This window comes from Crocodylus porosus, unplaced genomic scaffold, assembly GCF_001723895.1.
Source record: "Crocodylus porosus isolate Cpor-Errol unplaced genomic scaffold, CroPor_comp1, whole genome shotgun sequence".
Taxonomy (NCBI): Eukaryota; Metazoa; Chordata; order Crocodylia; family Crocodylidae; genus Crocodylus; species Crocodylus porosus.
Genome location: NW_017728925.1, coordinates 14,348,376 through 14,369,508, shown reverse-complemented (window position 1 = coordinate 14,369,508; position 21,133 = coordinate 14,348,376). Strand labels below are relative to the sequence as shown.

Genomic DNA, 21,133 nt, shown 5'->3' with positions numbered 1-21,133 from the left:
CACACACACACACACACACACACACACACACACACACACACACACACACACATATATGCACAAATATATTTTTGCTGAGCTGGCGAGAACAGCGGGACAAGGGCCAGGAAAAACAAATCAGCCCTGCCATCCCATTCAGGAAGTTTCACTTTAAACCAAACCAGATGATGGCTGCAGCTTGCAGATAGGTTTAACCGTGAGATAACTGGCCTGCAGCACAATGCGCCGGAGCCGGGATTGGGAAGGGTGAGAATGGGGCTGATTACATGTGGCTGCTTCGTGTCACGTACGCAACAGGCCCTCCCTGCCAAGGGACCCGGGGAAGGGGCCGAGGGGCGGGGGCATATGGCTGGGATGCAGTTTTGTTTTACTTTGGCAGGTTTCCCTGAGCCTGGCTGCTGTGTAGGAGGCTTATTTGGCCGGTGAGTGTTTAATCGCTGTTCCTGTGAGTCGCTGCTCACGGATTTCCACCATTGCCCATTTTTTGAATGAGTCTGAAATCAAGCCTTCAGCGTATCTAAATGCCCCAGGGGTAGATCTAGTCTTTAGCAAATGCGCTGCATGGCGCACAACTGCCGAGGATGCACTGGGCTGTGCGTTGCGGTGACCACGTTGTGCCACGAAGGGCAAGGAAGAACAGCCCTTGTTATTTTGAACCTCGCTTGGTGAGTAACTGCAGGTCCTCCATTTAGGTATTGACCCTCTAATCTGCTTTGGTCCCCTGTTCGGCTCCATCCTCTCCATTACAGAGCCTGGGGCAGGAGGGGGGGCAGCAGCTCCCCTGGGATTATTTTTAGGGTGGAAAGTTTTAGGCTTATTGGTGTCAGAGCGTCTGGAAAAGGCGGGTCTGATGGTCCCACCCATTCACAGCAGGAGGACCTGAGGCACAAAGGGGTGAGATGACTCGTTCAAGATCTTGAGGCAGTGGTATTGCTGGGGCAATCCACAAGTCCAGCGGACCATATCATCCATCACAGGATGCGCCGAGTATGCCCTTCCACCTTTGGTTCACAGCAATCACTGACACAGTCCTCAGGGTCACGGGAACTTCAGTGATGTCTTGACCGTTGTCGTCTAGGATCATCAAGCCATTTGGGTCTTTACGAGATTTGGGAGGGGTGGCATGCGAAACACAGCCCTCTCCCTTTGCACGCGTGTTTCGGTTTCACTGCGGGGAGGACTGCATTCCCTGTCCCTGCGGCTCACGTTCAAACGAACCCAGAAGTCGCGAGCAAAAGACGGGTGGTCACCAGGCCTGAGCCCCACCTCGTAGCCACAAAGCTGTCACAGGCAGGTGGTGTGACCCAACGACTAGCAGAAGCAGAATAAATTCAGGTTTTGCACACACACTGAGAGTGTTCACATCAGAGGGTTTTCAAGGAAAGCTCACAGCCAGGCTTTTAAACACAGTTCCCACAGCACGAGATGCAGGGCTGGCCGCTTATTCTGAGCTGAAGCAGGCACTGACCTCTCTTGAAAAGCACTAACAGCCAGTTAAAACTGGGCCCAGTGTGGCTTGAAAGGTTCATTTTTTTTGCCCCGTCAGATGAACGTGAATTGGGTTTGGATGGAACTGAAGACGGGCTCCACCACTTAAAGGAAATTCATGTTTTTTGATGGGCTCCAAAAAAACCTTCCCCATTGTTTTCCCCAACATCATCCCACCGAGCCCCATCACCTTCCAAAACTCGCGATTGGCAAGAGTGTTCCCCACACCCCACACAAGTCAAGTCATGTACTATTCAGTCAGCCTGCCCTGGTCCAGCAAATCACCTCCAAGCAATTACTTTGGCCGGTTTGTCTCCATCCTTGTTCAAAGAAATTACTGTCATAAAGGGATCCATGATTCTGAACATCCAATAAAGCCAGCTGACCTGCAAGTCCCCTTTTCTCAGCCAGTTTGCCTTGTTGACTGACCTATACACGTCCATGTGCTAACATCGACCCGCAGGCCTTTTCCAGCTTTTTCCAGCTCTGCAGCGACTGGGAAAACGCACCCACTCAAATTCTGGAGAAATGCAGGAAAGCTGTTCCAAATTCCTCCTCCCATTCCCAGCTGTATTGGGAGGAGGTGGGGAGGGCGAGAAGCTTCAATTGAGGCTTTCACTTCCCAGCAGTGATGCTCATCTGCCACTGAAAATTAACTCCGTGTGTGTCTTGTTTTTCTGTGGTTTGCTCTTGGTGGTTTCCAAAAGGGAAACGATACCCCTGCGCGTGCTCGTCCGGCTGCTGTACGTTTCTCCTGGCTGCAGCAGGGAACCAGAAGAAAGCCAGGGGATCTACTCTGGGTGCACCCCATGGAGAAACGTAGCACCCCCGTGATTTAGTTTATGATGGAAGGCGATGAGCAATGACTACCTGTAAGAAAGCAAAGGGCCTGCAATCCCCAGAAGAAAGGTACTGCATGAATAGTACTGGTATTATTCAGCAGAGGGAAGGACACCAGTGGAAAACCAGCACTGCCAAAGGGCCTTCCTTGTAGCAAAGAATCAAAAACTCTAGACCAGCCCTTTTTGGGGCTGCCACCCCTGTTTGAGTACTCACCTTCCAGGCTGGTCAGGGTATTTGTGTTTGCAGTATGCCTCTAGTGACGCGTATACCTTCTCACGCAAGGCCTCCACCTCAGCGGGGTTGGAGAGACCTTTTGAATCTGAAACATGATAAAGACCCAGATGAATGCAAGCCCTGGACATTTTCAGAAAGGCAAAAGCCATGAGCATCTCCCAGGAATATCTATTGAGGCGCAGGGTGCAGCCCGGTCTACCCCAACATGCCTAGCAGAGAGGGCTGAATGGCTCAGGACCCTGGGTCTCAGTTTGGATGCTGGCTTTGCTTTTTGGATAACCAAACAGCATTTCAGGGCCCTCAGTAAGGAGGGCTGTAGGGTATCCTCTTTGAAATGAGTCCAGGCCGACTCGGCGGGTGTATGCTCCTGTTCCAAGCCCAGACGGCAGACTAGTAGCAGTTACAGCAGGCAAGAGAATAGAAATAGAGACCCAAGTGCTCTCAGCACCCTTAGCACGGTCCTCTCCAGGTCAGGCCTGCAGTCTGGCATGAACGTGGAGCTGGGGACTGGCACGGGGGAGGTAGGAAGTTGCATCTGTGGTGCTGTGCCTGCCTTGATGTCTCCCTTACACCTTTGCACTCCACCTTCCTGCAAGGAGCATTACCCTTCAAAGCTGAGACTCTACCTCCGCTTGGAAAGCCCACCCTCCCTAGGTCCTAGCAAACCACCGGGGAACCAGGGAAGAGAAGGAAACAGCAACCAATTGATTTCGATAGCCGATTAGGCCTGCTTCCACCCTGGGAGCAGGTGGGGGTGGGGAAGCTACAAGGCCAGCTATTGTTTCTACCGTGCAGCAAACAATCCTCTTTAAAAGAAAAGAGAGAGAGAGAGAGTGTGCACTTCAGTAAAGTGAGAAAGACGGCTCCCCGGCAGCTCTGGAGTTAGTGCCAGCATCATTCCCAGGAGAGACGGGCAGCACTGGTATCAACCCCACCATGCTCGAGGGTCAGGAGTTTGCTCAGACTTCTGGTAAGGAGCCAACTGGTATTTTTGGCCCATTGCAAGCTAAACCCTGGCTTGTCCCCCACCCCCTTCAAAATACATTGCACGGAGAACCCTTCCCCTCCTCACCCCCAAGCAGCAATAAGCGCCAGCCGCTCCAGAGCTGGTCTGGGCATCACTTGGCCATCAACGAGGGATGCATTCTCCAGCCCAGTCCTCAATCCCCTGAGCCACAAGACTCAGCCCTGAAGTTTAAAGACATTCAAGGAATTGGGACTATTTTAATCCTTCACCTCTTACAAGCTGCTTCATAAAAGGAAAAATGGCACTGGCTGAAGCCGTATCAGTCTCCTTGCAAGGAGGATCTGGGCACAAGACGGAGATCACTGAACTGATTTCCCACCAGGAGGAAGAGTCCACTCTTACCTGCTGCTCCTCTCTGTTGCCCATGCTTTGAGAAGGCTTAAAGCCTAAGTGTCCCCCGTTGCACAGTTACACTCAAAAGATTTCTTAATCTGAACCGTCCTCTCACCCTGAATAATTTCACATTTGGGTCTGCCCCCTTCAATGTTTAACCAAACTATCCAGTCCTTCCCAAGAGCCTGACTCCCAGGTACTTTCAGCTTCAGTGCAACGAACAGGGATCCGCATTTTCTCCGATTTTTAAAAAATCCCCAATTTTCAGCTTTAAAAAAGCAACCCTCAATCCACATTTTTCCACGATTAAAATGAAACACCACTACATCTACATCTACATCTAAATATTAGCGGCACTTCATTTTAATCGTGGAAAAATGTGGATTTGGGGTTCCTTTTTTTAATCTGAAAATTGGGGATTTTTTTTTTAAATCTGAGAAAACCAGGACCCCTGGTAATGAGTTCTGGGAGAGCTCGGGTACCTGAATGCCCTGAAGATGGCTGTTGGCAGCAGCTACAGGTTCAGTTTGCTTGACTGAAGTCCTATCATTCCCCACTCTTCAAATCTCAAATGGACTATGTGTGGGTCACTTAGAAAGTCTTACCAAAGGCTTTCAAGCTCTACTGAAGCCACTGGTTTGTGGTTTTCATCCACAGGAGCCCCTGTAGCACAGCCAAGAGAAAAGTCTGTGTTTTGGCAGATCTCTAGGTGACTGGGTAAGGGTTTAACTTTCCCATGCTGTTCTCCTTCCCGAGCCCAGACCACAGCCCCTAGGTCTCCTGACCATGTCAAAATAGGTGGAGCCTCTTGTCTGCTTTCAGTAGGACAAAAGGACTGCCAGGGGCCTGACATCCCAGAGAAAACGTGTGATGGGAACCTTGCCAAGCTTTTTCTCCTTCACCATACATGGTCAGGTTCAAGATGAATAATGAGTTACTTAAGATTAATGGCCAAAAAAAAAAAGACAAAACCAAAAAGCAAGCTGGCAGCCATGCTGGAAAAAGCAAGCTAGTCGAGGGCTGGTTACACTTGGAAATCCCACCACTCACTATGACAGTGATGGTTCACAGGGAGTGCAGGTGGGACTCATGTCATCTACTGTCCCTCTGATCACTGGGCTAAGGCTGTGGTTTGCAACCTGTGGTCCATGAACCCTTGGGGGTTCACAGACTATGTCTGAAGGGGCGTGTGAAAAATGACTATGAAAATAAAGTTTCAACTCAAAGGGGTCCACACCCCTTCATTTGAACTGCAAATGAAAAGGAGTTGAAAACCACTGGGCTAAGACATTTTAGGACTGGCTTCCAGATATTTCGAGGTCACCGAGACAGACTCTTTCAAGTCTAACCTGGGGTAATAATCTAACCAAAAAAAAAAAAAAAGTCTCTGCCTCTTGTAACCCAACTCCAGGCACTCTGGAGTCCGTAGGGTGCTCAGCATTGAATCCTGGAAGTTACAGCTGGAGAATTCCTTTTACATCATCTAGTCCAGTGCTTCTCGACCCATGGGGTGTGACCCAAAATTTGGTCGCAAGAATATAAGAAAGGGCTGTGACCAAACTTTAAAAATGAATTCTCCTTTAAAGGAGAAAAATGTGGGAAACTGTGGCTTTTTCCTTGCAGGCTGGCAGAGCTCCAGTCTGCAAGGGGATACTTGGGGCTTCCCCTGCCCCATACACCCACCCCCTGCCCCACACACTGGGGTGAAGGGCACTGGATAGGGACTGGCCATCAGTGTTTACAAATGGGTCCTGGTCCAAAAAAGGTCGGGAACTACTGGTCTACTCCATCTCCTGACTAGTGCAGGATAGTAGCCTATACCCTTATCCAGCTGTTGTAGAAGAGTTCACAGCTGAGGCTGATACTAAATTTCCTCACTTGGTTCCTCATCTTAAAACATCCCTTTTATGGAGGCCAGCTATAGATTTCAGCAGATAACGGAACATTTTTGACTTCTAAAAACTGTGTTGCTTTCCCTTAAACGATTCGCTCTTCAGCAAGTTGGCCTGTGGGGGTGGGAGAGTCAAGGGAGGTTGATACAGCTCTGCCCATTAAGCATCAGCTGAGAATCCAGTCCAGCAGATGCAAGTGGAAAAAACTCTGCATCTGAATATGATGGAAGTAACCTCCACATGGAGCGGTATCCACCCATTTTTACACCAAGAGGATTTTTTTCAGCTAGGCAGAATTCCTGCAAAGCTATTTCATCTATATGTGGCCAGCTCCTCTCTATGCCCCTTAGTTTGAAAGGGCAATACAACGTTTGTTTTAGCACCTGAAAAACTAGTTATGGCTAGTTCCCTTCCTCCATCAGCGCTAGACGCAATGGCAACTGCCCAGATCAGGGCAACTGGCACGGATCAGGTCAACTGGCATCCCCATCCTCAGAGCTCCACTTTCCTTCTCATTTTCCTCGCTCATCCTGTTCTCGCTGCGCTTGGTGCCTAGAGTTATTTGCACTTGGATCGTACGACCGATAAAAGAAAGAGCCAAGCTAACAGCACCACGCCAAGAGGGTTCTGGAGCACGAATGAGGGATGGGGAGAACATACCCGGGTTGAAGAGAACGATGGCCCGCAGGCAGCCCAGCTCTGTCTTGTCCATCTGCATGTCCCGCATTTTTGACACGAGTTCTGTCAGTACTCTGCAAAGGACACGGGCACACAATGGATCAGCATTTCATAGATTTTATAGACATTAGGGCTGGAAGGGACCTCAAAAGATCATCGAGTCCAGCCTCCTGCCCCAGGGGCAGGAAGAAGAGACCCATAGTTCACATGCCAGACCCTCTGCTAATGTAAACTGATGTTACCTCTGCTGAAGTCAATTTTCACCATGTGATAAATGAATTTAGTCCTCCCCCCGTGCTATTATTACACGATTAGGAGCTTCTACAATTCCTGTGAGATGCAGTGGGGGCCATAAAGACTGGTTTCGGAGAGATCTGCCGGAGAATGTGACATTGGAGAAGGCCTAAAAATAAAAAGCCAGGTATCCAAAAGCAATTTCCTCTGCCAGTAATTTTTATTGTTCCCTTTGCTCTTACTGCAGGTGTTTGTGTTTAAATGTTTTTCACTTGCTGCCCAACTTTTCCTATTAAATCTTTCAGGGTAAACACAACCCCAATGCTGGTGACCTCACTGGAAAACAATAATGTCACCCGGGTTGCAAGGGTGATTCTCTCGCAAACTCAGTGAGGCAAACATAGTTAGTAGCCTCTTATTTTCAACACAACTGTCTCCAATAATTATCCATGTAAATGAGGCCCTCGGAATAAGTGAAGCGTTCAAAGTAATATTTCACTTGGCATGGAAATCCCATTTTGGAACAACTTTTCGGGGGGGGGGGATGACATTAAAAAAAAGCCCTGAGAACAGGAACATGGAGCTGGCTGGAAATTTTTGGTGCTTTTATATTATGAAAATAATAATATTTTGGTTCAATTAAATATGAAAAAGTGGTTTCTTCATGACATTATACCCCCATGGACCCCTGGAAAGATGCACTGATTTTCACTGGGTGGGCCTTTCAAAGCTATTCTGAATTGATCGTTCCTGTGTACTGAGAAGAAAAGCACTGAAGTTACTGCCCAGAGTGAAGCCTGTTCCCATACACACAGTGTGGCTATTGCATCTCAATCCTGGCCTGCAGCTCCATCCCCTCTAGCCAAGTCCCCGCCAGCCCAGCACTTTAGATGTAGACCCCTCACTGCTACTCCAGTCTTGGGTCTCTCCTACCATGAGATGCTCAATCTAGACTTCAAGGACCCTTATGGTCTGGAGAAACCGTCTAGCGGTCACTCAGGGACCATAGAAATACAACAGGAGCACGGCTCGATCGAGTGAAGGTGGGCAGCCATCCCCAACCCCACCCAATCTTCATCACCCCAGGCCTTGGACCCACCTGTCAAAGATGGCACCGACCCCTGCGCTGTGCGCGCTGTTCCGATGGACGTGGAGGCCGGTAGCTAGGAGGATCCCGTCTTTCACAGCTATCGAGCGGTGGGAGAAGGAGGCAATGAGCAGTTCGTTCCAGCCTGGAGACAGGAAACAAGGAGGGACAAGAGTGAGTATCAACGGGTCCTGCAGGAATCAGTCAGGTCCCATCCCTGACACTAATCCCTTGCCAGAAGGGAAGAAGGATTGCAACTGAGCTCTGCTCTCCCCGCTTCATTCCTGGGCGCCTCTCCCGGGAAACACCAAGCGAGACACCATATATTCTCCCGAAAAGCCCCTTCTCCTGCTTGTCTGAAGGGACAGCACTGGGAGAAACAAGGCACTGGAAACGTATGCGGGGAATAAAGTCCCAAAGAAATGCAAAAACTCTAGGGCTCAGAGATGATACCTTTTATTAGACCAACCAAGAAATGGCAAAAAAATTACCCTGGGAATAAAGTCCATGTTTTCTAATTGGTCATAAGACATTCCCAACCCCAATTAAGAGGGCATTCCTCTGACTGCCTATAGGCAGGGTCCTGGCAGCTGCAATAAGAACAAGGGTCAAGATATAGGGTTGGCTGTAGAAAGTGGATTAACCATTCGAGGTGAGTGGAGAATTGCAGGAATCATGCTGGCAGGTGGGAATGAGCTTCCCCCAGGTGGCTTTATCATGTCAACAGTTGGACTCTGTGCAATTGCAGGCCCAGACCTGGACCTAATGCTAGTCAGGGCCAACTTGAGAACTTCCCCTCTTCCAGCATGCAGGCCCTACACAGCTATGACACCGCATCTCACCCCTGACCTGCATTCCCCTTCTGGTACTTGCTAGTTGCCCACACAGCTTCAAGACCGCTTTCTAGTGCCTCTCAAGCTACGACAGTCCTGGGCCTCTCAAAGTACGGGGCACAAACTGCACACGAAAAAAGTGCCATGGCTCTGTGATCTCAGCCAACGTGTGCATGAATACAAGTCTTCCAAATAGACAGACTTTGTGGGTACTCCACATAATCTCCATCACGATTTATCAGTGTTTAGCCCCTACAGGACCCAAACAAGATAGGAGACTCACTTATGGGGTGTGCCCGAAGACAAAGACAGCGAGAGAGTCTCCCTGGCCCAACAGACCACGTGATCTAAGCAGATAAGACAACGGATGGGGAAACGAGCCACTGGAAATGGATGCAGGGAATATAGTCCACCTTTTCTAGCCCCAAATAAGAGGGCATTTCTCTGGCTGCCTACAGGGAGGGACCTGGGGGCTGCAACAAGAACAAGGGTTAGCATTACCCCCATTTTACAAGCAGCAATCCAAGACCAGGCTGGTTTACCCAAGAATCCTGTGTTAGAGGCGGGTATTGAATCCCCTGCAGCTCCAACCCAATGCCCTAACTACATAAGCATCACTTCCTTTGAAGACCACTAAACCTCTGTGGGGAATAAAAAAAAAGACACCAAGGTTTCACACATTGGTTTCACTTGTGAAGCGGACGTAGGCAACTATCAGCAAAGCAGTCAGCACCTTCACTCCCAGAACCACCAACCGTTCCTCCTGATAACCGCTCCGTCCTATTAAAATATCCTCGCGCTTCAAATACCAAGGACATCCCCCTTTCCCCATCCTAGACCCCTTGCCAGCCTGCTGTCTCAAGTGTCAGGACCACCTCTGGTCACTTCAATCGTCTCCATTTTAAGCCCAAATTTGAGAAAAGTAGCAAAAAAATTCCCATGAAAGCAAGCTTCACGTGTTGGGTTTTCTTGCCCTTGAGGAAGTCTGAGAAGGACAGATTTTAAATGATTAAAGATTACGCAAGCAAGGCTGACTGTGGGCCTGTCTCGCTCCTGCTCCTCCAAAGATCTGACTTCTATTTAATTTTGCCTCAGAGGATGCATGAACGAATCCAACCGACGCTCTTAGCTAAATTTTAATACTTGAATATTTCATGGGCAGCTGTTCTCAACAGACCGTGCTCTACACTCAATAATAGATAAAGCCACTGGTTAAAAGACTTCAGGGAGGTTATCTGAGGCCCCACTTGATAGAGACACTTGGAGTTTTGATTCTGGTGGAGTTAGTCCCGATGCTGTCTTTCCCAGATCCCAACACTTGGCCTGCCTCGGTAGGACCAGCCTCTTGAGCACGCCATCAGGATACGGTACAGCAATGCCAAAGGTCAGAGCTGCAGCAGAAATAACGTGGCTAAGATGCTACAGAGTTGGCGGACTGCTTTGGCTTTGCCTCCTGGAGCAGCCTGTGCAAAATTCAACACGTCTGAGCAGACACACTCGACACGGCTCCCCGCCAGGCACCGGGACAGGACGATCGAGAGGAGGCGGGAGGGAAAGGAGATCCACTGCAAATGGACCTGAATCTGGTGGCGCTTGCATTTTAACCCTGAGGACGTCGCTCCTAAATTGCACCAGAATAAATGAGAGAGTCGTGTTTATTGAAAAAGGCAATGCACCAGCAAAGTTAGGGTCAGCATCAGGGAATTTAGACCTAATATTTGAGTTCTCTTCCTATTCGGCTGGTTTGACAGAATCTAAAACCATAGCAATGACTTCTTTTTTTTAAAACTCAATACAACAGTTGTTCTTTGCCTGGATGTAACTCTTCTCCTCTGGGGTATATTTGCACAGAGATCCCATTTTGATCCCATTTGCCTAGTTGTTTTGGTGGGGGGGTTGTTGTTTTTTTACTCCAAACACTTCTCCAGCATGATGCTTGGGGACTGCCCCTTCAGAAATGATTCTGTTTGCTGGTTCCATCGAAGGCTTTGCAAACACGGCTTTATTAAGTCCTCAAACACCCCTGAAAACAAGGGGAAGTATTATTATCACAGCGGCGGTAGCAGCACAAGGAGCGGTCATGTGATCCGCCCAAGATCAAAAGCAAGCGACGGAGCTAGAAATACAATCCCAGAGTCCTGATTCCCAGACTACAGCTGTAACCACCAACAAGGCATGTGACTTGCTGTGACAATGAGAATTAACTTGCAGTGAAAAGAGAGGAAATCCAAAACCGATAGAAGGAAATGCTGTCTCCGCACGCATGAGTAAACCGTGGCACTTGCTGCCGTAGGGAGTCATGGACGCCAAGAATTTAGCAGGGTGCCACAAGGGGGGCGGACACGTCTGTGCATCCCTAGAGAGTGCAAGGGCCATCTGCATTTGTGCATCATGGCTCAAAATGACCCGGATTATCCTCCCGCTGTCTACTCCACAGTGCTTACACCTTTCTCAGGGTTTGGCTGCTGGATGTGGGGCTCAGGTCTGAATAGCTTCTGAGCTCCTAACGACTGACAAATACATGCTTGAGCGTGGTCTGCAGCAGCACCGGGGTTGCAGTATGGCATATTTTGGAGCTGCTGAGAAGTTTTCAAAGTCCTAAGAAATCTGAAACGTGACAGTGAAAACTGATTGCTAACTTGACTTCCCCAACCTGAGCAATGCCCTGTCTATAGTGACCAGGTCCATTCCAAGTAAGATAAGAAGAATGCAGCTGGCAGGTGGGAAATCAGGGGCTTAATACTGGGGTTTTTCTACAAAAATATACTTTGGGGAGGGGAAAAAAAAAGCATCGGAAAAGAGCTAGAAATGAATGGATCACTAAAAACTCTGGAAACCGTCGCTTGTTATAACTATAGAAAAGGATGCCTTCCATGTAAAATCAATAGCGACTCCCTTCATCGACTTCATTGAGTCTTTGGCTCTTCTCCCTTCTTGGAGATAAAAGCTTTGTTGGTATTTCTCTGCATTGCTGACTATTAATTGTGTCATTCTTCCTATGGTGAAAGGTTATTTTCTGAGGCAGACAAAAGTGCAGCATCTCCTGGTGGAGACTGTCGCACGCTGGGACACACCACCTCTTCTGGAAGCCCGGACAGCTCGGTCCCCCTGATTAAGAGAACATTTGTCCTCAGTGCCTATATGCTTAATCCTGGTCTTTACTCCATGTGACCAGGATTCAGAGCATTGCGTAGCTAAGCAAGGACCCCATGCCTTCATTCCCCTGGCTTTCCTAGCGACTGCATTTGAAGACCATACAAAATTTCCAACTCAGTCCTCCAGATATTATTTGAAGACATTTTTGGCTGCTAGAAACCCTAGCTGAGTGGAGGCCCACTATGCAAGGCACTGTTTGTGCACACACAAGAGAATTTACAGTCTTAATAGACAAGGCAAAGGAAGCATTATGTCCATTTTACAGATGAGCAACTGAGGTGCAGAGTGGCTGAAGTCGCACAAAGATCCCAGACAGGGACACCGGGTATCCTGAGTCCCTGCCTTGTGCTTTAACCCCAAGACATCCCCCTGGAGCACTATACCTCACCAGTACACCAGAGCTCTGATTTCTGATTTACCAAGCAGTAAATGCACGGTGCAGACCCATGAATAAGGGCAGTCTTCTTCCAGTATCATCCTTTTTGGGAAGCAGCTTTAATAACATAATGCACTTGCAAAGAGTTGGGCTTCCGCTGTTGTAAGCGGGCAGACTACTCTGGGGGAACGAGCTGAATCCTCTTTGATCGGCTTTCACAAAGTTTCGTACCCCAGCCCACACTCACCCAAGTTCTCACTTCTCAAATCTCGCCCCTTCCGTTCTTTTGTGCACAGCTTCTAGCATTGGGCTGAAACATACTTAACGGAACAAGGCATTTTTCACACCTAGCTGCTTTTGATCCCCTGAAACCCCTATCCACAGGTCCCCTGCAGCAAAAGGAAATTCAGCATGAGCCTAGAGACTGTTATTTTTTCATCTGGGTGGGTGGGAAAGGAAGGGTCCTATTTTCCCCTTTTCTGTTTCTCATTATGACCAAATACACCATTTCATGAAATTTCACAAAAATCCCACACCCGATCTCCTTCAAGTTGCTTCGGACTTGAACAGCCCACCAAACTTCTGCTAGAGTCACTTCTGCAATTGCCTATCATCACGGATTAAATGGACCGATTTGCAGCTGGCTCAACGTTTTGGACTGTGCTCGGTGATATGTCTCTTGAGGCTTTTAATATTCTACCTGGCAACTGAATGATCAGAGGCTATAATTCAGAAGCAACTGGTGACCTTCTAGTTGCATTGTACTCGACAGAAACCTAATACAAGTCACCAGAAGAAGGTACCACCTACCCTGACCTGTCCTGATAAGATCTCCCTCCTATACCTTCCCAGTGAGGACTCACCTGCTCTGAGCAAAATGACCTGGTCATCCAGCGGCAGCTCCGAGAAGTGGGGGATTCTCTTTGCCCATTCCACCAAGGTGAAGAGCTGTTTGTCCGCTGCTTGGCATATGTTGGTTACCGGGTCGTTGGGCTGCAAAGAAAAGAGCACTTAGCAGGAGGCACCATGAAGGAGGAGGTTTAGAGAAGCTGCTGGGATGGATCTCCTCTCTCTGAGAAACCTTAGGAGCAAGATCAATTGTTCCATGCACTACCTTGCATTGCCCCCCTTTTGTGTGACCTTCCCAGGCTAGATGAGCATCTTAGGAAACACAGTCCATGGTTGGGGGGATGTTTAGCATGTGCCCGCACAAGCAAACCGAGGCCGGGGGTTCAGGACCTAAGGGTAAATGCATTGCTCGTTGCATCAGAGATATCAGTTCCATCTCTGTTGCTGAGGTGTTATCACTCAGGGACCTTGAAACAGAGAAGTGGCTAATTAGACCCACCTACAAAGAAACCACCAACTCCTTGGCCCAGCCCATCAGGCTCTAAGGTGCTGAGCTTACTGGCTTCTGCGAACTTTTTTAAGCAGCATGGGGGAAAGCTGACAAAGTCCCTCCATGTCATTCTGCTCATAATGATCCATATCAGAGTAGCATTGAATAGGACTGAGACTGCCTAGCTCCAGCGCACGAGATGTCCCAGAGACAGTTTGCCCTGTAGCACTTACAACCAAAGGCAGCACAAGGTGGGAGGAGAAAGTCAGGGAATGATGTAGCTGCTTGCCCAGTGCAGGTCTGTAGTACCAGAGCAGTATCTTAGGGCATGTCTACATGTGCATTAATGTGCTCTAGTTAAATCTAGTACCTCCATCATGAGCTACTAGGAAAATGTGCATTTGCCTGGCTTAAGTAAAGTGCATGCTTTTTAAGTGATGCTTACTGTGCATTCGCTTATTGTAATGCTCATTAAGCAAAAAGCACTTTTTTTACGTGATGCTTTAATGAGCATTCAAATAGACTAATGCACATTAAAGTGCATGTGTAGACGTGCCCTTAAGACCCAGCCCAGTGAGCTGCCCAAAAGGCCCTTCTGTCTGCCAGTGATCCTCAACCAAGATGCCTTAGGTCTCAAATCCTGTGCAATATTAGCACCATTAGGTGTGAAATCACCTACACACGATTCACAAGATAAACCCAAAGAATTCAACTAGGAATCCCGAGTCAGCAACCCTCTGACCTGCTGCGGGGTCTTTTTGAGCTCTTTGCAACAGAAGAATTGCTGTGTTGTTTTTCTATAGTCAAAACCCGAATGGAAGCTAAGAGCTGGCATTTTGTGAGCGGGGCCCTGAGTCCAATGAAGGAGGCTTAGAGACAAACAAGGTTGAGAACCGCTCCTCTAGCTGGTACAAATCTGGACCTTTACCAAGCCAGAACAAAACGAAAGAAAGGGAGGAGTGTGTGTGGAGGAGGAAATCCGCTTTCTCCCAGCCTCCTGCTGCCTGGGAGGGTGCTGTTCACATGTTCTGAGAGCCAGGATCTCGTAATTCAATAAAACACAACAATGGGGGCATTAAAACTGGAGGAAAATCCTTCCCTTTGAAATACGACCCAATAACAAAAACCATCTGCTCTTCAGTAGGACATGCAGCCTAAACAGACAAAATCCCTGTTTAAAGGAGCTGCTAACAGCTCAAGTGGGTTTGTGATTATAGATAGTCCAACCCTGATGGAAGAAGGGAAGAATTATCATCTCGGGGGGGGGGTGTACACACACCCACGAACTTCAGTTCACATCTCTAAAGGGGTATGTATGAGTCTACATGTGCGCACACAATTATAGATCTCCGTTTCGAAGCAGAAGCTGAGAAGTGCCGTTCTTTTCCTCCAGGAGCTTACAACAGCGTTTACAACAAGAACAGAGAATAAGAATTTATTTTACCTTCGGACTGCATGGGGAAATCATAGTAACCCAGGGAAGCCTGTGTATGAAGATATATTACCTGTGCCAACTGTCTATTTATGAGCAAATGTTGCCACCCTTGCTGACAATGAGCTGTGTGTTGTCTATGGACTAGTCCTCATTAAAGCAACGCTGGTTTGCAGAGCAAAGCGCCAGTCTCACGGGTGCAAAACGTGATATGCTTATTTGTGCTGAATAGGAATTTACAGGATTAATCCCACTAAAGCCAGTGGGAGCTCATGGTATTGCAGTCGGTCCTATTATGAGTCTATACAGTCTGTATTCTCCATGGGGAAAGATGTCTCTTTCCCTGCCTTTTTCACAGCCTCAAGTGCATTATCAGTTTTTTGAACCTGTATCTAGACAACACACTTATTACTGACCCAGATGCACTCAGGGATGTTCCTGTCTAACAGATGAGGTCTTGAAGGAACAAGACATGCAATGCAGCAAGCTGGACCAATAACCAGAGTCTCTAACACTGTTGAAATAAAAATCACTCGGGATGTGTCTGAAGTATCTGCAGCCACCTCTTTACCACTGAAAGAGAGAATGGCCATAATAATACCTTCATGGGCCATCCCAAAAGCCCAGGAGACACTGCGTCTGGGAATTGATGCAGACCTATGAATGTACTGGGGGCAGGAAGAAATGCAAAAAGCTAGAACTCTTTGTTCAGAAATGATACCTTTTATTAGACCAACTGAGAAATTGCAAAAAACAAAAAATTATCACTTTCTGATCCCCGGGGGCAGGAATGTGGGGGAAGGATGTATAACCAGGTCCTGGCTTCGGTGTGGTATGTCCACCTGACTAGGAGGAGAGATGGGGTGAGAGGAGAATTCAGGAAGGAAATGATCACGTTTAATGACCACACAACGGCTAAGACCAGAAAGGAGCCAATTACAGAGACGGGATCCTTCGGAAATATGGTCTAAAAGTCAGGACCACAAAAAAACCAACACGGTGAGCAAGACGGAAAAGGGAAAGTGAGGAAGCAGAAAGGGAGCTGAAGGGAAGGAAAGAGCGGTTTCTAAAGCAGCACTGAGGTCCCATAAGCCAAACAGTTGTTCTTCACCTTGATTCTTCGACTCAGAAACTGCTTTAGTCATTTGAAAATAAGGATACATTGCAGAGAAGAGTGTTAAAATTAAAATATTGAAAAATATCCACTCTCCCCTGCAACTTTTTCCAACTAGTACACAGGAATCCCAGTCTTTTGACCCTCAGACATCCATGCTCTTAGCCTCTTAAAAGAAACCACGATGCCGCTCGCAAAAGTGCCTACCCTAAATTATTCTGCAGCCACATAAAAGTAAATGTTAACTTAGCACCTAGGTGGCCAAAAGCTCAAATCCTCGGTACTTAAAAATAACAAGCACTTGGCAAGTGTTAAGACACCGGAGTATTTTCACCTGTTACTTGTAGAGATGGATGGGTGCAGTCTTGGGTTTAAGTCCAAGTTGAAAGGTGCTGGGAATTTCTTAGGAGTTTTCATCCTTCTTGCTCCTTCCCTGCTTTCAGGGGCGCGCGGGAAACCAGGTAGCAGGGCAACATGGCCTGGAGGCCCGGGGCCACAGAAAGAAGTGCTCTGCTTTGCGGATTTAGGCAGGCAAGGTTATTTGGGTAAATGCAATATTTTTTATTAGACCGATTAAATAGTTGGAAAAGTTGTTCTTTGTGAGCTTTCAGGTACAAACACCCTCCTTCAGGCAGAGGGAGAGGTGCTGTTAGGACAGGCACTCTTCCTTGGAGGTGTCAGGTTGAAAACAGAGTACAGGGCTGCCCAAGGGGAGGCAGGGGAAGTCATGAGGCAGATCTCCCATATTTTAGCAGCATCCGTATCTAATCATCCCACCTCCCCACGCTGAAAGGAAGCTTGAATCCAAACACCAGGAGCAACCCCGCTCAGCAGAGACTGCAGGATGCAGTGTGAGCACTGCCTGCCTACGTTGCCTTTCACCCAAGGTCCTGAAGTGCTTCTAGGAAGGGTTTTTAAACCCAAAAGCTTGCTAAGAATTTTTTTTTTCCAAACTATTGAAGTTGGTCTAATAAAAGATATGCCATTAGGAACAATGTCAAGCCGTATCATCCTGGTGAGGCAAGGAAAAGTGGTCCTTGATGTACATGGCAGGGCAGCTGGGGAACAGGAGAGCGCAAAGGCTACCATTTCAGCGGGGGCCAAAGATCTGGGCTATTCAACTGGAGAAGAAAATGTCTCTCAAAGCTGAACTCCCCACAGAACTCAGACAACTGGAAAGACAAGTCGCTTGCAAAAAACCTAGGCCCTGGCAGCTCAGTCCTTCCTCATGATACAAGTTGAAGTCCGAGCTGGGAGAAGAGCCCAGCTCTGCTGCACCGCGTGCAGAAATGATGGAGACGGCCCTCCAGTTCGCATGTGCACACTCAGCTGGGAGACTACGTGCTCGAGGAGACTCCCACCCACCACCCGATGGGAAATTCTCGTGAAAAAGCTGTTTTAATGCACGCAGCTTGAAAACGATGGGTTTCCCTATCTCAACAAAGGCTGTTTGATTTTGTTCTGCTTCTGAGAGCTGGGCTTCCTCAATGAGAAGATGTGCAGCGAGTTAAGCAGCTGGGCACGGCTCCATCTTTAAGAGCACAGAGATTAGCACTGCGGACTCGGGGCTTTGTTTAAACCTCCTCTCCAGGGGCTCATGGGTCCAGGGGTCACGTCCTCCGTGACCGGAACGAGCGCTGACGAGGTTGGGAGGCCGTCCCCATCATCCCATGCCCGGGCCAGAGAGGAGAGACAAGCCCATGTCAGTGTGATAGCCCTTCCCAAGTGCTTTAATTATACCTCACATCTCCATTCTGGGAACAGCCACAGTGTTTACGGGCAGAATTTTAATCACCGTAGCATGAGACGCGGCTAACATTATCGCCCTCGCGAGCTGGAAAAACTCTGCCTGCCTCCAACGAAAGCATCTGTTGAGAGCTTTTGGAAACCCTCCTCGGCCCCCGGTAAGCAAATCCTTCCTGCGGCAAATGAAATGGGCACGGTGCTGGAGCGTGACAGCGTGAAAAGGACACGCCGGCACCTGATCCTTCTGGAGAAGATGAGCTTGGAGGCATCTTCCAGAAAACGGTGACCTGAAACCCTCCCTGCAAATGCCAATTAAGGGCTAATGGGGATGAGGCCTCTCAGTTACAGGTCGAGGTGATGCTGATGCTGCAGAAGCCCGAGGCTCAGGCCCACTCCGCCGGTCGGGGCAGAACGGCAGGGAGAGGGGTGGACAGGTGGAGGCAAAATTCAGCCTCCTGCCTCCACTTGCTATGCAGTTCAAGGTAAAGCGACCAGCTTTCACCCAACAAAATCTGGGACACCGTCCCAAATCCTCCATGGGCAGCTGAGAATAGGCCTGAACTTGACCATCAGTTTTGCAGCCAACGTCTGCATGGGGATTTTGCATGCTGGCCTTCATCAGGGCACTGCCTGGAGCCAACTTTGGACATAGCTGCTGAAATCTGGGACAGACGTCTCATTCTTCGAATTCAGTCCCAGATAATCCGGGACGATTGGCTGATTTTTAATTGTTGGAGTCAATAAATGAAGCCAGCATCTAATCTCAGGGCTGCAGGGGACAGTCAGCTACCTAGAGATGGGCAACTACCTTTCTTCTCCACAGGTGCATTGCAAGGAGAGGAGAGTCCCCACAGCAGGCACGTGCCAGGGCGGCTCAGCACCGTGGAGGATTTTCCGATACGGGCTATGTGAAACCAGGTCTGTCTGAAGTGGAGACTGGAGCTTCGTGAACTTATTCGATGTACGGTGTCACAATGAGCAATTCCCCGGCTGCCACGGCGCCGAGGTGCAATTGTGCTGCTGGTGGGCGTTTTAATGGAGAGCATTTAAACTCTGACTCTCAGAGCTGCGGCACAACACGCAGGTCTGCGCAGGCTAGAGACAGGTCTGTGCATGACTGCAGCGATGTTAGATCGCTTCCACTTGGTTGCCTTCAAAAAAGGCAAGCGGAGCATAAGGTAGATGGGTTCAAATAGCTCCACTTCTTCAGTCAATATGCACCCCCCCCGGTCCACACACAGATAATCCCTTGCTAGCCCAGCAGGACTGGAACTGCCAAAATGCTCCAAGCATTGGCACATATCGCTGGGTAAGACATCACCCAGTCTCATTGTCCTATGCAAAGCTCTGCTCTTCCCTGAGTCTCACTCCAGCATGCTCATAACCAGCCTGAGCAATAGCATCCTTCACCGTAGGGGGATCCTTTTGGGATGGGTGTGTCATTGCATGGACCCGACATTTTATCTGCTTAGAAAGCCAGGCTTATATGCCACCTCCTAGATTTCCTGCTCCCACAGAGGATAGGGGGAGTCCCTGGAGCCTACAGCCTCACAGGCCTGGGAGGAGATTGTCACAGCCCGACAGTTGGCAGGCAGGCAGATCAAGCCCCAGGGACTGCGATGGGAAGGGCCCTGGCATCCTCAGCCCAAATCTGGCACAACCTCGAAGGAAGTCCCAGCCATCGCATGTGATGCCCACGTGCCAGAGAGCTGCGAGCGGCAGCGCTGAGAGCAGATGCTCTACGGTCCAGGGGCAAGGACCCAACATAGCAGGCTAGTGGGGAAGAGCTTGGATTTGACTCTGTCTCTATTAGGCGCTGAATTCGTCTGCCTTTCCATCACAGCAGCTCTCCAGGGAGGCCTGAAAGAAGGGCAGACAGACTTCTCTCTCCATCCTCGTGACCTCATCGCTGTTGAGCCACTGATCTTGTACATCTGTTCAACCTGCTACAAATGTCACCTCATTGACGGAAGCTGCTCAACAATAATAGGGCATTTCAACAAGCCTCCCACCTCTATTGAGATGCACTACACATCCTTGTTCGCAGTAATGTGTGTTGAATTATGCAGCAACCGGCTTTCAATTTGCTACGAGAAGCTGGGAGAGACATGGTGCCAGATGAACCCATTTATTTTAGCTCGCTCTCTGGGGTTTGTTTTCAAGTCGGTGCAACTCGCGCTACAACTCCCCTGAAGATTTTTTTAATCCTGATCGCCGTCACAGGCTCCTCCAAGCCGAGGTCCCAACACTAGGCAAGGCACCGCTCTGCAAGTCCTCCCTCTGGGAAAGCCAACCGCTGCTTGATGGTGATCGGAAATCTCTGCTGTTTGCTTAACGTGGCATCGACTGCCTGCCTGGGACCCACCGAGTGCAATATTGGATGGACCCTTCTATGCAGCCTAGCAGTGTGCACACATTGCAATGCACCTGCTGGGAGCTTAGGGATTTCTCTTTAAGGTGGAGAGAGTCATTGCATCCTCAGTCCTCCCACTCCAATTTCCTTTACATTTTTTTTTTTTGCTAGCATTGCTGTACACTGTGAAACCTTTGCTATGCTCCACCCCCAACATATCTTCAATTCACTGCTTAATTCTGAGAAATACCTACTAGCATATGGGGAGGGGAAGGGGAGGCATGCTTGGAAAACAGGCTGCAGACTAATACTGCATTATCCCAGGCCCTGAAACACAGATCTGTCTGAACCCAGATGTCAATGAATTTCAGGTGTGTTTTCAGCTTCGCAGACAAATTAAAAGACACCTGGCTCCTTGTATAGAATTGCCAAGCATAATAAGCTAACAAGGGCACCTCTGAAACTTAAGACCTGAGCGACTCTATCTGCCTCTGAGCTCCAGACAAATTAGCATTGTTTGGAGCAAGTTTAAGCAACTCTGGCTTGGAGTATATAATCTGTGTGCTTCTTGCAATTAGAAGCAAAGACTCGCTGTGGGCAAAGATATAGGGAGATCATTTGCCCAGCATCACCCCTTGCAGAAAAAGACCGATGCAAAGCAAAGGAGCTTAGAGAAACTGTGCCATCAATTCTAGGTGGAAAAACTACATTATCAACAGCTTCCCATTGCAGAAGGAAACTATGAACAAAGTGGGAGAGAAAAGGTAGTTAGTGACAGCACACAGGACTTGTTTTTAAATAAAAGACCAAGAATTTCTGCAAAAAGCATTGTTACTAGGTATGGGCTCAGCCCTACAACACCTTTTGATATTAGGAATTAGTTCACCGCAGTCTCGGCAGACCTTAACATGTGGCACATTGAATAGGAAACTCTTTATCTTTAACTTACAGGCATTAGTATAACCTGC

General features: G+C 48.6%; 1 protein-coding gene across 3 annotated transcripts in view; it reads right to left on the bottom strand.

Annotated features, from left to right (window-relative positions):
- LOC109314000 (retinoic acid receptor RXR-alpha) overlaps positions 1 to 21,133 on the bottom strand; it is a 214,891-nt gene that overhangs the window by 7,887 nt on the left and 185,871 nt on the right. For all 3 annotated transcript variants that reach the window (XM_019540909.1, XM_019540907.1, XM_019540908.1), the window contains 4 exons: positions 13,045 to 13,174; positions 7,829 to 7,961; positions 6,478 to 6,569; positions 2,545 to 2,650 (listed from right to left, as the gene is read on the bottom strand). In XM_019540909.1, coding sequence (XP_019396454.1) covers positions 2,545 to 2,650; positions 6,478 to 6,569; positions 7,829 to 7,961; positions 13,045 to 13,174 — 461 coding nt within the window. The remainder of the gene's footprint in view (positions 1 to 2,544; positions 2,651 to 6,477; positions 6,570 to 7,828; positions 7,962 to 13,044; positions 13,175 to 21,133) is intronic.